This window comes from Crocuta crocuta, unplaced genomic scaffold, assembly GCF_008692635.1.
Source record: "Crocuta crocuta isolate KB4526 unplaced genomic scaffold, BGI_CrCroc_1.0 scaffold107, whole genome shotgun sequence".
Taxonomy (NCBI): Eukaryota; Metazoa; Chordata; class Mammalia; order Carnivora; family Hyaenidae; genus Crocuta; species Crocuta crocuta.
The window spans coordinates 2,253,624-2,271,020 of NW_027531877.1; the positions used below are offsets into that span (position 1 = coordinate 2,253,624).

Below are 17,397 nucleotides of genomic sequence, written 5' to 3' on the forward strand. Positions count from 1 at the left end.
AAAGAAAAACACATATAATTTATTTAAGTAAATGAAGGAGATTTAAAAAGCTGAAATTCATCATGAACAGTTCAAAATATAATAAGGCTCTGGCCCTTCAGAACCACATTCCCTATAAAACTTACTAATTTTTCTCTTTTTGCTTCTCATTCTTTTTATAATCAGGTGCTTATCTTGAATTGTTTTAAAATTATGCATGGCTCTTTCCACTTTTTTCCCCTTGTGACTTCCTCACATGTGTATTTTTCTTACTTTCTCTGCTGTTTTCTCTTTGTGTTTACTTCTCTGTGTATTAAACAAGTCTTGCCCTGGTGACTCCTAACCACCACCTTTCTCTTATTTCTTTTTGTTTCCTTCAGCAGGGAGTAATAAAAAGCCAAAAACGTAGTATTAACTTTATTTTACACTCCTTATTCATGACTACACCTGCGATAAGGACAGGTTACCGACTGCCACCTAAAAAGTTTGTGGGAAGGCCACAAGCAGCACACCACACAACTAGGTTGCCCTGATCTCCAAGCAGCCTTTTTTGTTTGCTATTTGTGCCTTTTCAGTGACTACTGATTTATTGAAAGGCAAAAGATTTATGTCATTCCTTTATCTGAAACATTATTTTATTGTTTATATATTCCACATTTTGAGCTAAAAGTTAGCTATGGCTTAAACAATAAAAAAAAAAAAGAACAAAGGAAACTGTTAGCTGTCCTAAGGCTTTGAAAGGTAAAAGCTTTCTGTACTATGCAAATAAATTTTATTTTTATTTAGTTGGATTAGGCTAGGGTTTATAGGGAATAAATTGGATCAGAGAAATGGAACTAAAGTTACAATGTTAGTCATGTCCCTATTTTTCAGAAGGTTCAGCACAGGTTTTTAAAAATGTTTCATTTCCAACAAGTTTACTTCTCCAATGAGACAAAAATATTTTTATATACTATTCCCTTCGATAGCTTCATATTTCAAATACTCTGAAACCAACAAAGGAAACTGTACAGACCTCTATTGGACCTGTGACCATGCGTTTATCTGGAGTTGTTGTGTTCCTGCATTTAATGAGGGTTACAGTCCTTAGGTTTACCCAGGGATCAAGACCTAACAGTAGGAGCTGCATTTATTACCCTATTTCTTGCTGGGACCATGAAACCCTGCTCCATCCATAAAACTTGCTGTCACCCACATTCCTATTTGGGGGAGTATGGTTTATAATTCCAATCTTTTTACACTGAAAAGCAGAGAGATTTTAGTGAGATCTTGTACACAGCTGAGGAATCTCTTCCGTAAAACCTCTGACAATTGAAACCTCTACTTCAATAATGCATTGAACCATTACTGGAAAAAACAAAATTCCTTGTATCAGGGAAATGTTACTATATCATGAGACCTTTTTTTTTTTTTAATGTTTTATTTATTTCTGACAGAGAGAGACAGAGAAAGAGAGAGAGAGACAGCGTGAGCAGGGGAGGGTCAGAGAGAGAGGAAGACACAGAATCTGAAACAGGCTCCAGGCTCTGAGCTAGCTGTCAGCACAGAGCCCGACATGGGGCTCAAATCCACGAACTGCGAGATCATGACTTGAGCTGAAGCTGGATGCTTAACTGACTGAGCCACCCAGGCACAGACCTTTTTGGTGAGCTCAAAGAGCTCCAAGATGAATAATAATAATAACAATAATAAAAAGCTAATAATTCTTGAGCACTTACTGTATGGAAGACATGGTGCTGTTAGGGATTTGTGATTATTCACAACCATATTAGAGATAAGGAAATTCTCTGGCTTCTCTTAGGTCATGTGGTTGGATGGTGGGAAACCTGGATTCCAGCTGAGCACTCAAAACCAAAGCCCCCGATCTTAACCACCCTAGTGTACACTCTCCTACTGAGCCCAAATCAACTCCTTTAATCCCTACCCAATTAGCCTAAATTCTCCCTTTGGGGCCAACCAGAACATGTTCATCTCTCTTTCCCCCATTCATTTATGTAACAAAAAGAATATTAATTGAGTACCTCCTAGTTGTTAGTGTCCTCCAGCTTATAATACAGCCATGAAAAAAGGAAGGAAGTCTCTGCTTTCATGGTGTCAACACTCACTCTCTTAAATGGTTTGAAAAGACCTATTAGATTCCTAAGGGTTTCCTTTTCTTCAGACCAAATTTTCCTACTTCTTTCAACCATTTATCCTAAGACACATTTTCAAGTTCTTTTTAATCCTGGTAGTCTCTCTCTTCTAAACACATTTCCATTTGTAAACATGTCTTTTAACCACTAGATATGAACACAGCAATCCACATACTTTCTGATGGGTCTGTTAAAAGCAAGACAGACCCACACCACCAAACCAAAGCATAATTTAATTACAGTTTCTACTCTCCCAGAAATGGAATCTTAAAACAGTCAATTAGGAATTGCCTGATCAGGACTAGTTAGATAATCTGCCAAACAGACCCCTCCATCCCCTAAAGGAAGGTAACCTTCCAATAACCAACCTGCCTTTTTGTCTAGTAGTGGAACCTCTTCGTTCCTGCTTCCAACTGGCTGTGAGTAGCTTTCTTTTTTCTTTCTTTCTTTTTTTTTTATACATTTATTCGTTTTTTTGAGAGACAGAGAAACAGAGTGCAAGCAGGAGAGGGGCAGAGAGAGAGGGAGACAGAGAATCTGAAGCAGGCTCCAGGCTCTGAGCTGTCAGCACAGAGCCCAACAGGGGACTTGAACTCACGAACTGTAAGTTCATGACCTGAGCTTAAGTTTGCTGCTCAACCAACTGAGCCACCCATGGGCCCCTAGCTGTAAATGTCTTTCATTCTGTACAGCTCTTCGGAGCTCCCTTCTATCTGCTAGATTGGATGTTGCTCAGTTTGAATCCATTTTTGTCCAAATACAGTCCTGAAACTGTAATGTGCCTCAAGTTTATGTTTTCACAGTCCTGGTGGCAGAAGAGCGAACCAGGAGCAGCAAGCAGCCAGACCCAGGGAGGTACCTGCTGTGCCCCTGAGCTCCAGCAAGCGGACCCCGATACCTGCCGAGCCCCCCGAGCTCCAGCAAGCGGACCCCGATACCTGCCGAGCCCCCCGAGCTCCAGCAACCGGACCCCTTACCTGCCGAGGCGCCTGAGCTCGGTGCTTCGCGCCGCCTCCGGAGGTGTGGGGTCGCCCCTGTGGGATCCCGGCAGCTTTTCCGTGAGAAGCGCTAACGTAACTGGAACATTCTTCTTCCCGACTGGATCCAGAAGCCAGAGTCAGACTGGGTCTGACTGAGAAACCAGACAGGGTCCCGCGGCCGACTTGGTCCGACTTCCAAACCGGAAGGAGTTCCGGGCCGGCCTGGTTCCGGCTTAGAACGCGGACCGGGTCCGACTTTGAAGGGGGACTGAGCTCGGATGGGACTGGGTTCGCGGCTGCCCCGCGTCCGCCGTGAGAACCGCCCGGGGGCAGGGCCGGAGGGTCCGGCGCGAGGCCTGGCGAGTCCGACGGCGGGAAGGCTGCCGAGCAGGGGAAGCTCCGCAGAGACGGCCTCGAGTTCCCGCGGCCACGCGCAGCGCTTCTGTCCTGGGGCCGCTCGTGCACGTGTGAGGAACCCTCCAGAACAAGGCATCCCCGCCGAGCGCTCACCGTGAAGGGAGGGGAGGCTTGTTTCTCCTCTAACGCACCGACGACCGGGCGGGGAAGCCTGGGGCGCCCTGCTCTCTCCGCGGCCCGCGGAGCCTTCTGGGAAGACGGGCCGAGGCCACCGAAGGGTAAGCGTTTGTACCAAAGGCGGCTCTCCTAGCGCGATCTGTGGGGCCTGGGCCAGAGAGGAAGGTAAAATGTCCTTGCCTCTTCCGTTCGCAATTCAGATTGGCAAGCAAAGAAAGAAAAAAAGGCAAAAACAAAAACAAACATTTGTAAGAATTAGATCTTTGAATTGTGACTCATGAATTTGCCCTCAGGTACCATTAGTTGTTAGTCCTTTCCCAGGGACTGCTATTGCCTTCTTGTTTGTCGCATTTTATGTACTGAGAACTTGGCAACCATCGGGTTGACAGCTCCAAAAATATGGCCAGGTGGAAATGTGGATTGTCTCTGTTTACCTCTTAACAGGTCAGAGAGGGAGAGAGAGAGCAGAACCATTAAAGACAAACAATCTGGGTTTATATATTCCTCTGCCTATAACCTCCAAACCTCTTCTCTCCAGACCTGTAAAATGGCTCAATTAGACATGACAATTTCTAGCATTCAATGATTTAACTTCCGTTTACTGTGGCAAAGTTCTTTAATATTAAGGGTGTCCTTCAGATGTCCTCTAGCATCATAGACAAGATGCAGGAAGCCATCTTGCATCCATAACTTCTGTTAGCATGGTTATTTGGTGAACTGTTAGGCTCTGTTGGCTGAGTCACTCAGCAGATCACAGCATCCTCTAGTGGTGAGATTTAAACTCCAAGAAACCCGTATTCTGAATAGTACCAGAAATTAACCGAAACCTTAAGAGTGTCAGGCAACTGTGTTGGGACAGATTTTGATGCACCTGGTGCATCTCAGGCTTTTTTAGACCTCTATCCACTTCTCCAATCTCTGCTGGTTCTTCAGTGAGACCTCAGGATTTTAAGGTACTTTTCTGTCTCTTTTTCATGGATTATAGATACTTTTTTCTTTTGAGGTACTTCTTTATCTCTCCCTTATTTGCTGTCATAGGTCTTTTAATATGAGGATGTTACCTAACTTCATACGGAAGAAATAGGCAAAGAATAATCCACGTGAGCTGGATAACACAAAGTGTTAGATTTGGAGTCCTCCCTGGATTAAAAGCCTAACTTTGCTACCTTATTTGCTGGTGCTATTAGTCAGATTACTTAACTTTTCTAAGTTGACGCACAAGATAAGGATAACCTCACAGGGTTAGTGTGACTCACACATAAATCTGAGTCAATTATACAGAGTCCTGGTACAATAATAGATGCTGTATTAAGTCGCAAGGAAACTTAAAGGAATTATTTCAGTCAGTGAACAGTAACCGGTAACATGTTTCTGGACCGAGAGTTTTCCAACTATCCTTCTCATGCCAGTTAATTCTCTATGGGATTATATGTATTCATGATTATTTGTGTCCTGCCAGTTAATATCTGCAGTCACATTTCCTGAGACCTTCTTCAGAATGTGAGGAAGGAAATGGGAAAGGAAAAAGCATCATGAAGGAAACTTTGTCCAAAATTTCAGGATTGCTGTGTTTTGTAAAATTTGTTCTATTCTGAGTTTATTTCAGCCCCCTGACCCCAGTGTAATCAAACGTGCCTTTGAGGAAAAAGCATTCGGGAACAACAAGAAGTATTTAGATGCATTTTATTCAACAGTCAGGCCAGCTAGGCATTGAAGTGACCACATGGGATTTTAGAACCTTGATTCTCAGCAAGGCCCAGATTTTTTAATGAGGACAGGGATCTGGCGCTTCCTATAGAAGAAATTGAAAAAAAAAAATCAACTTAAAATTTGCTGACAAAAAAAGTGACAATGAGAGAAAAACAATGAAAAAAGAGCAGCTTTATTTAAAATAGAAAAGTTTCAGGTTTATTCCCATTTCTCTGTTTTTCACTCATTTATTCATTCACTTATTCATTGATTTATCAAATATCGATCAAAACTCTTGCTTATATACACTAGGGATACAACAGAAAGGAAAAATGTCTGTCCTTACAGAGTATGCAGATCTGTGGCATTACAGTAAACCACTGAAATCAATCTCTAAATCATCACTGCTTCTTTTGCTCCTGATAGCATTGTCCTAGCCACAAGATTTCCATTTTAGCTGCTGGCTAGCCTATTCCAGGATGCTCTAATTGGCTGATTTTTTGCCTTAGAACTCTGGGCATTAATGTCTATGGTATCTTACAAAAGGAAGTCCTATCTCCATCCTGATACCTGCCAGCTCTAAGCATCCTCCCCTCCAGATAAAAACCTCTCTGCTCCCCAACTCACCACCTTTCCCAAACCAGTCTTCTCTTCTGTCAGCTAAATATTCCTAATAATTCCTATAATTGTTCTTCATGAGATTGTTTGCAGAACTCTCTCTCTCTCTCTCTCTCTTTAACTATCCTTTCCTTGAATATACTGGTTTATAAAAATTCTTCTATTTCTCCATTACTTGAGGACATCTGACTTCCATATATCTTTTTACATGTATTTACCTGGACCTTTATTCATCCTTTTCAGAGCTTTTTTTTTTTTTTAAGTTTATTTATTTATTTTGTGAAAGAGAGCATAAGCAGGGGAGGGACAGAGAGAGGGAGAGAAGGAGAATCTCAAGCAGGCTCCACACTGCCAGCACAGAGCCTAACACAGGGCTCAGACCCATGAACTGTGAGATCATGACCTGAGCCAAAACTAAGAGTCAGATACTTAACTGACTGAGCCACCCAGGAACCTCCTTTTTAAGAGCTTTTGATGTCTTCTTGTTCAATTATTATTATTCATGTGTAACACTTATGTCTGAGTTGTTTAGCACACACAGCACAAACATCTAAACACAGTTGATATATTTCCATGACTCTCCTGTCCAGTAGAGAAGCCACCATCCCTATTCAGCTATTTAAATTCAAATCTGTTAAAAATGATGTAATATTAAAAATACAGTTTCCTAGATGTACTAGCCACATTTTAAGTACTGGCAGCAAGTCTAGTGGCTTCCATACCAGATAACATAGAGAGAGAACATTTCCATCATTGCAGAAAGTTCTACTAGAGAGCGCTGATCTATAGAACAGAATTTGACAGTACAGATTCCCTAAGGAGACATAGAAGAGATAGAAAAAAGTCCTTACTGACTGTATCTGACAAGCACATAATGATCCAGGAGATGCAAGCACAATCCAACAACTAGGGTCAGAGCTTGGCTCTAGTTAACTCTACTACATATTCATTTGGGGCTTTTAATGGGTGGTAGAGAAAAAGGCAGCCTGGTACATTTGAAAATATTTTATATTAGAAAAAGCCACATTTTCTCTCTAGACCTGTTTTCTTATCTGAGAAATAAAGGAAGAGAAGTTACATTTTATGGCATTTAAATGTTCTTCCTATATATGAACATTTTTGAAAAAATAGAACAAGTAAGCAGCATGGGTAGGTTTTAAAGGCTGAAAGAAAGGGATATCTCAGCTCTAAGCTCATATTTTCCCAATATTTCACTCTAAATATTGGGCCTTTTGGTCTTGGCACTTGGATCTTTTCTAAATCTCAAGGCTGTTATATTACTTTCTCCTCCCTTTGGATGGAAATATGATGTTTAACCTTTATGTCAACAACCTAGATCATGAGAAAATTAACACGTGTTTTTGAGTTCCCTTTACAAATCTTTAGTGTGGAAATAAATTCACCACAAAGTGGAATTTTTCGAAACATTCACCTAATGTTTCGGTTCTAAAACTTGAGAATGATAGATATCTCTCCCTGGGGCCCTATTTCCTCAACGCTTGCTAACACTGAGAATTTTCTGAAGTGATTTAAAGCAAACCAAGAGAGATGATGCTATAGGAAAGCATGGTTGGTTGTTCTACACCATTATTTAACCTGGAATGCTTTTGTAGTGCTGCCAAAATTCAGAGCCCTGTTTAAATGACATCCTTTTCATGAATCCTTTCTTGACGCTTTCAATGACAAGAAATCTGATTTTTTCCTTCACACGTGTAGCACTTTCTTCACACCTCATTGATGGTGCATTTTACAGGTTACAAGAAGCTACCTTGTTTGCCCTGGTGACCTATTTTCTCTTACTCAGAAGCACAAAGAAAGCAGAGGAAACTAGCATGATGCTGAGCACATGTTAGGTGTTCAGTAACGGAGTAAAATATAAAGTCTCTGGTAAATCTGCTTGTCTACGTGCTGGAGTTTGATTCCCCACCTGTGGTCACTTCAGAAAATGAGCTTCATTAAGGCCAGCTCTCATCTCCCTAAATAAAACTGTTAGGAAAATATATTTTTGGTCCCTAATTTATGCAATTTATATTTGCATTTTTGAGGGCTTTAGTTAACACAATCATTACCATCAACAAGAATGATTTTTTTAAAGAAAATTTAATTTTAAGTAATCTCTGCACTCAATAAGGGGCTCAAACTCACAACCCCAAGATCAAGAGTTGCATGTTATATCAACTGAGCCAGCCAGGCGTCCCTGTGATTTTTTTTAAATTTCAAGGTATTTGAGGGTATATTAGCTTTTAAAAAATCTAGACTAGCCACTGTTTTGCTGTAAAAGCATGTTTTTTTGGTCATATAAGTGATTTTTTAAAACTAGTTGAGAGAGACATTCAGGTGCTTTCCTCCTCCATTCCACTGTCCTTTCCTTAACACATGTATCTTCCACTATGCAATTAATTTGTTTCTCCCTTTTGTTCAGCTTTTTCTCCTTATTAGAATGCCTCACTGTCCTTCTTGAGGGTCTAGAGAAAGCCTCCAAATTTTTCCAAATCTTAGCAGCCATACTTAGTTGTTTTTAGTCTTGTGCTCTCAACAGCACTTGGCTCTTATTTCCACTAACCACACTGTATTAGCACTGAGTATAATAAAATGAGAGTCAAAACATGTTGGATTTTCTTCTGTATCTCACAGATGCTGGGGCTGGTACCTGACTTTAAAGCATAGTTGAGGGGCATCTGGGTGGCTCGGTTGGTTAAGCGTCTGATTCTTGATTTTGGCTCAGGTCATGATTCCAGGGTCATGGGATCAAGCCCTGTGTCCATCTCAGCGTTGGGTGTGGATCCTGCTTAAGATTCTCTGTATGCCCCTCCCCAACTTTCTCTCTCTTTCTCTCCCTCTCTTTCTCTCTCTCTCAAAAAAAAAAAAAAGTTGAAAAAAGCAAGGATATGGACCCAGATCTGTCACTTCCTGCTGGTTGATCTTGAGCAAGTATTTTAAGCTCAGTCACAATCTCTTCATGCATATAATGGGCTTAGTATTATCTGCTTCATAGACTTGTGAATATTAAGTGCCTTGCACAATGCTTGACACAATAAAGATTGTCTTTATTTTATTTATTTTTTTATTTTAAAATGTTTTATTTACTTCTGAGAGAGAGAGAGAGAGAGAGGCAGCGTGAGTAGGGGAGGGAGACACAGAATCAGAAGCAGGCTCTAGGCTCTGAGCTAGCTGTCAGCACAGAGCCCAACACAGGGCTTGAACCCACCAACAGTGAGATCATGACCTGAGCTGAAGCCGGACACTTAGCCGACTGAGCCACCTAGGCGCCCCAATAAATATTGTCTTTTTTTTTTTATTTTTTTTTTTTTATTTCTAGGAGAGAGAGAGAGAGACAGCATGAGCAGGGGAGGGTCAGAGAGAGTGGGAGTCACAGACTGAAACAGGCTCCAGGCTCTGAGCTGGCAGTCAGCACAGAGCCCGACGCGAGGCACAAACCCACGAACCGCGAGATCATGACCTAAGCGAAAGTCAGACGCTTAACCGACTAAGCCACCCAGGCGCCCCATAAATATTGTCTTTTATTGTAATACACACATAAACGCATGCATGTCTCCATAGAATCATACCAGATATAGAATAAGGAGAAGAAGAGATTGAGAATTATTTTTGGAAAAACTAGTTATTTGTTTCTCTTTTGGTAAGATTAATGTTATTAGTATATTGATTGAAACTTAGGGGAGTAAAATATATGAAAACTCTAAGACAACTAGCTTAAAAATATGTTTTAAGAGACAGTCAAGTTTGTACTCACTCATTTTCAACACATAACATGCATTCATTAGAATAGGTTTTTCCATCCGTCCCACAGACAGGATTATAGATCCTAGTACATCCAATTACTTGAGTGTTACAGTTAGCCTGAAAATGGAATTAAACAGAATCACTTTCCATCATTTTGTATTCTTTGAATTTATAGCAAAGTCTCTAAAATGGCTTTCACTTCCCTGGAGTTGATCAGCTTAAAGACAGGCCTGACTCTGGTGGGAGTAGTGGTAATGAGTGTCCGAGAGAAAGAGTTCAAGGTTTGGAACCAGAGGCCTGATTGTACGGACTGCCTCTGCTGTTTACAAGCTGTGAGACGTTGGCAGATCTCTCGGTGTCTCTGAAACTCAGTCACCTGTTCTGTGCAAGGAGAAGGGTATTTTCATCTCCCTGCCTATCTTGCGATGATGTTGTAAGGTTTAAATAAATAAGGTGAGTGAGGGCATGCCTGCGGGTGCTGGTTCCTCTCGGGTCAGCCACACCCTGGACATGTCTTCCTAGTCTACTGTGGCCCAGTCACACTGCCCTTCTCTCAGTCAAGTGATGACACCTGGTGCTTTGTGCCCTTGGAGTTCTGGCTTAGCGATTTCCTTGACATCAATAAGAACTCAGAATCATGGAACAGCTGTCACAGGTCATACTTGCTTTTATGTACTATTCTATTTCAACCTTGCAACTGTCCTAGGAACTTTTTATTATACTCTTCTTCCAGTGAAGACAATGAAGCACAAAGAGATTAAATGACCCAAGGCCACACAGCTGGTAATTCCTGGATCCAGGATTCAAACCTAGTTGGTCTAGGTTCTGAGCTTTAGCTTTTAACCACTTCACTCTACTATTTCTACCCACCAGTTATATTTTGCTAATGGTCACTTATCCTTTATGACTCAAAATAAATTTCACTTAGTTAGGGGCACATTTTCAGATTTAACCAGGCTAGATTCCCCATAGTACCAGAACTCTTCACAACCCTTATCATTAGTGTAATAGTTTATTCACTCGTGCCCTTTTGGTTTGTCATCTGTGTCCTCACTAGATATAAATATAATGAAAAGAGGGACACTTCCTTTTCTGGGCTTCAGATTTATTGCAGTTTACCTTATAAACAGAGAAAAATAGGAAAGTTACATAGAGGACATTTTTCTAGAGAAAGACCCTAGTCTCTTATTTTCCTGGGCTAGTTATAAATTAGGGCTCCACCTTGGGGATCGGAAGGACTTCATGCCAGCACAGTCAAGCTGCCTATAAGGAGGGAAGGCTACTTGGAGTGAAGTTAAGAATGACACCCAACTTCGTTGTCCTACCAGATAGCCTCAAAGCATAGAAAACCCCCTCAGAGTGAAGGCTGTGTGACTACGTGGAAACTGCCTGTGTGTCAGTGCATTTGTCCTTCAGCATGAGCCCCTGTGGGGAAACTGCTGTCACTTTCCACACTTTCTAAGTCTTGCTAGCACCACACACCTGTCCTGACTTCAGGTGAAATGAAATGTGGCAGCCTGACTGTGTGTTGATTAGAGCAAACAGTTCTAGCCCTAGAGGTAAGAAAGTACAAAATCGTTTTTACCTCTCTTCCCGGCGTGTCAGCTCTCGTGTTGCCTAGAAAACATAGATCAGATGTTGTGAGGTTGGGTCCTAAATGGGAGAAGCTAGCTCTGCTTTTATTCACAACTTTAGCTTCCATTGAAGACTGTGACTTCCCTGCTTTCCTCTTCTGCCCCCCAACCCTTTCTTATTTCTGTCTTCTCTCAAGGACATTTCACTGGTGTCCAGTCACTCCCTGCCTGCTGAAGCCTCAAGAGAATGAAGCAAAAGTTGGATAATGATCAAAGTATCTCAGTTTGGGATTTCACAAAAGTTGACCCATTTCTTTGAAAATATAAGTGATTTACTTACTGCTTGAAATGTATCATGTACGGAGCAAATATCTTATGAATGCTCACTGACATTTTCACCACTGATTACTAGACCTTTGATCTTTGAATTAGTGATGTAAGAAGTGTAAGTATCTTTAATTCAGTATATAGATGAAGATGTGGAGAGCTTATACAACTAATTGTAAAGCAGTTACCACTAGCAGTAACTAGGTCTTGTGACACGAAACTAACTTGCAATGACATGTAATTCTTTTTGTAAGTAATGTTAAAAAAAATGGAGCTCATTGGACAACTCAACATCAGTCCCCAAGGAACTCATTCCCTCTTTTACATTATGCTGATTATTAATCCAGTTCACAGTTATCCAGTTCACAGATAGATGCTTAAAATTGCCATGCTGCATTCCCCGGAAAATCACAGGTGTTGCTGGCATCATGTAGAGAATGGTCATTTTGGTTGAGCTCAGTGAAAGGAAGAGGAGCTAACCTGATAGTATCCAAAGAAAGAAATGTTGGTGAGATTTGATTTTGATATTGACAATTGCTGAGGTGATCTAGGTAAGGAGGTAGCTCTTCTGAGCTAAATGTCATAAGAAGCAGCAAGGCACTTATGGGCTTGAAGAAGTCCTTTGGAATAGGCCCCTGACCTTATTTCATCTCACAGGAACCAACAGATCTAAGACTAGACTCTACGTCTAGAAGGTAATGGGCTCAGTAATGCAACAAGTCAAACAGGTTTTAAGCAAATCAGAAAAATATACAGACACCTACCAGAGAATCCCAGCAGGGCCAAGGCACAGAGAAGAAGGATGCTTGTTACCTTCATGGCTGAAAAGTTCTGTATCCAGTCAGTAGAAGATGGCATTGAACTCCCCTCTTCTCTTCAGAGCCCTGGGACTGGAAGGGTCATATAGACAGGGTGGCCACCCAGGCTCCACCTCCTGTCCTGTCACCAGATTTCTTGGGTTATTGATTGACTCGTGTTGATAGACTCTGTAGCATAGCCTGACCCCAAGTTTCAGGAATGGCACCTGTGTAAGAAAGGTGGAAGCAGCAGCACGGGCCTGGAATGTGCTTGACCAAGACACCGTCAGAGAAGTTCTGGTAGTTAGTTAGTTGGTTCCCTCCACAACCTCCTCTGTGACTCTGGGCAACCCTAGTGTTCTCATCTCTAAGCTGAACTCAAAGGTCCCCTGTACTCTGTAGCTCTGGATATGTGAGCAGGTATGGATATCCAAAAATTGCTCTCCATTTTTTCTTCCTCTCCTTCTGCTTCTCCCTTTTTCATTCTTTCTCTTTTCATTTGTTGTCCCTCATTCACAAAGCTCAGGATAGCTGACAGAGAGACAGGTTAGAGATAGAGAGGGCTCAGTTCCCTAAGTGTGTGTGTGCTTTGGGACAAGATCGTGCTCTCCACATACTTAATAGCTCTGTGTTCTTGGACCGATAGTTCACTCTGCTGTGCCTCAGTTTATTCATCTGAGATCTGAAATAATAATAACACTTAACTCAAGTGTTTATCTTTCATTCACATGTATGTGTATTGTGTCTACCATGTGTTATTCAGAGACAGTTCTCCATTGTCTCTTGTGTTTCTGCCTGGCTTGTAAGGAGAGGTACTCACTGCCTGTGCTTCAGACAATCTTTTCAAGAGTTTGTACAACAAATGGACTTAGAAGGTGGAATAGTGTCCCTGGAGCAAAGGGGAGGTTTGTTCAACATTCATTATAATAAAGATATCTCTCTCCAGTGCAAAGATTAGGTGGGCATAGTGCACTTTAAAAAAGATTAGGGAGGGATGCCTGTGTGGCTAGGTTGGTTAAGCGTCTGACTTTTGATCTGGGCTCAGGTCATGATCTCACAGTTCGTGAGTTCGAGCCCTACGTGGGGCTCTGTTTTGACAGCATGAAGCCTGCTTAAAATTCTCTCTTCCTCTTTCTCTCTCCCTACCTCACTCATGCTCGCTTGCTTGCTCTTTCTCTCTCTCAGAATAAATAAATAAACTTCAAAAATATTTTTTAAATTAAAAAAATAAAAAGATAAGGGATTTTGGGGGTACCTGGGTATAGAGATTACTAAAAAAAAAAATAAAAAATAAAATAAGCATTAAAAAATTAGAGATTTTTGAGGACATGACATCCTTCTCATGGAGCACAGTGCACTTTCTCCATAGGTGCCACTTGGTCTTCTTCATGGCACCCTGTAGAAGCTTGGGAAATTAGAACAGATGACACTAGCACTGGACTATCATCATTGAATAATTAAGTCCCTTGTTTCTGACTCAGGAGTCTGTGTTTTCTGCCAGAATCCCTTTAACTGTGGCAGGCTAACTTGTTAGATTCCAAGTAGGGTAAAATCTCAGATCTCCCCTCCTCTTGATCTGTGCTCGTGTCTGAGGATACATCAATGAATAAAAATGAGAGTCCTTGCCCTCAGGGAGACTCCACTGCATTTTAGTTGGGGGAGACAGATAATTTTAAAGTATATCAGATTATGATAAATATTATGGATAAAAAGGTTAAGTATGCTGGAGGATCAGGACATAGTTGTTATAGATGGGTCAGAGAAGGCCTTGTTGATTAAGTGACATTTGAACAGAGACATGAAGCAAGTCAGGAACTGAACCAGGCAAGTATCCAAGAACATGCCCTCCAGAAAGAGAAAAGCAAGTGCAAAGGCTCTGAGGCAGAAACTTGCTTGACACACTTGAGAAACAGCCAGGGTGATAGTCTGGCTGGAGCAAAGTGATAGAGAGGAGACTCACAGGGAGGTAAAGGAAGGAGTGAGGCCTGGATAGTGAAGGGCTGGGTAAGGACTTTTGTTTTTAACCAAAGAAAATGCCATTGGAGAGCTATTTCACAGGTGTGACATGATATAGCACTCACCCTAAAAGTTCATTTTTTAATGTTTATCTATTTTAAGAGACAGAGACTGAGTGAGAGCAGGGGAAGGACAGAAAGAGGGAGACACAGAATCTGAAGCAGGCTCCAGACCCTGAGCTATCAGCACAGAGCCCAATGCAGGGCTTGAATCCACAAACAGTGAGATCATGACCAGAGCTGAAGTCTAACACCCAACCAACTGAGCCACCCAGGCGCCCCTATGCCTTGTTTATTTCTGTGTCTCTAGTGCCTGCCAGAGTACTCATTTATTGTTTCATTCCATCTTTTATGGAATTCAACCACCATCATTATAATTCAAATATCCATTGAGTTCCTACTGTTTAAAAGCTCTGGGCTGACTGCTAGGGAAATAGATTTTAGTTTCTGCCCTTATGGAGTTTAGGCTGAGCATTGATAGAGATAGTTTGAATGAGTAAAAAAATTTTCTTTTCATCTCAAATCATAATTTAAATAGCAGTTTGGTTGATAGTAAGAAGGTTGTAATAGCCACTGTAAAGGGAGTTAATATTTGACAGAAGGAATTTTTCTTTGACCTCATAGGCAGTCTGAGGAAAAGAGAACTGGGGGGGATCTCATTGCAGGAACTCTTTCGGTAATAATACCACCAATAATAACATTCAGACTAAGGCCTGTCTCATGCCAAATCCTGGACTCTCTCTACCAAACATTGATTTATAAACATTTTGACTGTGTACCCAAAGCAAAAATAGAAATTTTATGCTATAGCCTAATGTATACATACATATGTGTAGACAAAATTGTTAAGAAACAAAGCATAGCCTTGTTCTATGCGATGACTCTTCATGGCTTTTATTCTGTTCTATCTCATAGTTCATGTACCCTGACATGCATTTTGAAAAACAATTAACAACAGTAACTGTGCCGCCTTACAATCTTCTTTACTTAAATGCTAGATAAGTAGGATAATATTCTAGTTAGAGACTGGTCCTCATATTGTGATGGGAAATGGCTTTTGGGAGGCCCCAGGTTGAAGAGGAGATGAAGAGACAGACCTGGCTCCAAATACTAGTCTACCATTTCACCTGTGATGTGACTCTGGGTAAATCCTCCAATACAAAAATACATGTCATAATATATTCATTAGGTATGAGAATAAATGTAGAAAAGCAAATAAATACTGTGCAAAAGCATAATCATCCATTTCCCCTGGAATAATCATTGCTACCTGGTAATAACCTGACTCTTCCTTCCACAGATTGGAATAAATGGATAATATGTTGAGGCTTTATAAGATCACTGTCTGGACAGAATAAATATCATTTGCCCTAAGAGATAGGATAGGCATTGGCTGGAACAACTCTGCTTTTTTGCTAGGCTGTTAGCTGTATTTAGTGTGTTTACATGGCCTAAGCTTGTATAAATCTTTCTATCTGACTCCTTTTCCTCTCTGTGCACATACTTATGTGTATGTGTCTTCAGGAACTCAGCAAACATACTATGACCTACTCCCCTCTGTTTCAAGGACTAATTATTCACCTGAATAAATCAAAACTTAAGAGAACTGCTCTAGTGCATGCTGATAATACTTGCTGGAATGAGGATGTTGCTTGGGCACCTGCTGATTTTCACATCCTGTGCCCAAGGTTTGACTGGTAACAGAAACTAATTACATGGAGTCTCATGTATTTAGCCTGACGTGTGAAGACCTCTGACTTAGCTGCATCTTAACTCTTCCATCTGATTTTTCAGTATTCATGGAACGTCATGACTTGTCTTAATTATAACCACTACTGATAAAAATTTTCAAAAGTTTCTATGCCAGGCGCCATGGTACTTTATTTCCATCATTATAAATCCCTACAGCACTATTATTTTCATTTTACATGTAAGGAAATTGAGATAGAGGCACAGAGATTTCAGTTGTTATGTTCCCTGGTCACAGAGACCAAATACTGATCACAGATTTTAAAATAGTCAAGTGCGCACAGGTATGCATATACAGATGTATATTTTATATGTGTGCATACATGTGTATCTGATACCTGACTTCACATCTCTTGTTAATTCTTCCTAAAGCACTTCTTTATGACCCACCGCTTCATACTTTGAAACAGTAGTTTGAGCTTAATGACCTATTTAGAGCAGTGGCTTATACTTCAGGAGGCCTGAGTTCCTAATTTAATGTAGCCACTGAAAATCTGTCTTAAGTTTTTGCAAGGTCTCTTTACTCTGTAGGCTTCAGTTTCTTTACATACATGTGTTATAATGAATTCTGCTGAGTAGGTTACATTTTCACCCTCTTAATAATAATATCTTTTGGGGCACCTGGATGGCTCAGTTGGTTACACCTGACTCTTGATTTTGGCTCAGGTCATGATCTCACAGTTGGGGAGATCGAGCCCCACATTGGGCTCTGTGCCTGCTTGGGATTCTCTCTGTCTCTCTCTCTGTCTCTCTCTGTCTCTCTTTCTCTGCCTCTACCCCACTTGTTCTCTCTCTCTCTCTCAAAATAAATAAATTAAAAATTATGATAATATCTTTTGATGAACAAAGGTTCTAAATTTTAATTGAGTCCAATTACTTTATTGTTAGTGTTTTTGTATCCTATTTAAGAAAACTTTCCACACTCCAGGATTGTGAGAATATTTTATATAATCCTAGAAGCTCTACAATCCATTGTAATTAATTTTTTTGGCTGATGTAAATAGGTCCCAAAATTCAATTTTTTTTTAACGTGGATTTGTGGATAACAAACCCATTTTTAAATTATCGAAAGTACCATTTTTCCTTATCACTATGCAATGTCATTCTTGTCAGAAACCAGTTGGCCACATAATTGGGGTAAGTTCCTTTATCCTATTCTTTTTTGTCTATCCTGTTCAGATACCTTACAGGATATTTTTTCCCAATTTTGAGAAATAATTGACATATGTCACTGCATACATTTAAGGCATACAGCATGA

At 40.8% G+C, this 17,397-nt stretch overlaps 2 protein-coding genes across 2 annotated transcripts in view; one reads left to right on the plus strand and one right to left on the minus strand.

Annotated features, from left to right (window-relative positions):
* Positions 1–3,647: 3,647 nt before the first annotated feature.
* Positions 3,648–17,397, plus strand: part of SPINK5 (serine peptidase inhibitor Kazal type 5) — a 270,877-nt gene continuing 257,127 nt past the window's right edge. The window contains exon 1 of the mRNA XM_077772967.1: positions 3,648–3,726. The gene's annotated coding sequence lies outside the window, so the exon portion shown is untranslated. The remainder of the gene's footprint in view (positions 3,727–17,397) is intronic.
* SPINK1 (serine peptidase inhibitor Kazal type 1) lies at positions 5,295–12,396 on the minus strand. The gene is made up of 4 exons (XM_077773005.1): positions 12,342–12,396; positions 11,262–11,293; positions 9,687–9,793; positions 5,295–5,417 (listed from the first exon to the last, which is right to left on the minus strand). Exons 1-4 carry the CDS (start codon positions 12,394–12,396, stop codon positions 5,372–5,374), a joined length of 240 nt encoding a protein of 79 aa, XP_077629131.1. The 3' UTR covers positions 5,295–5,371.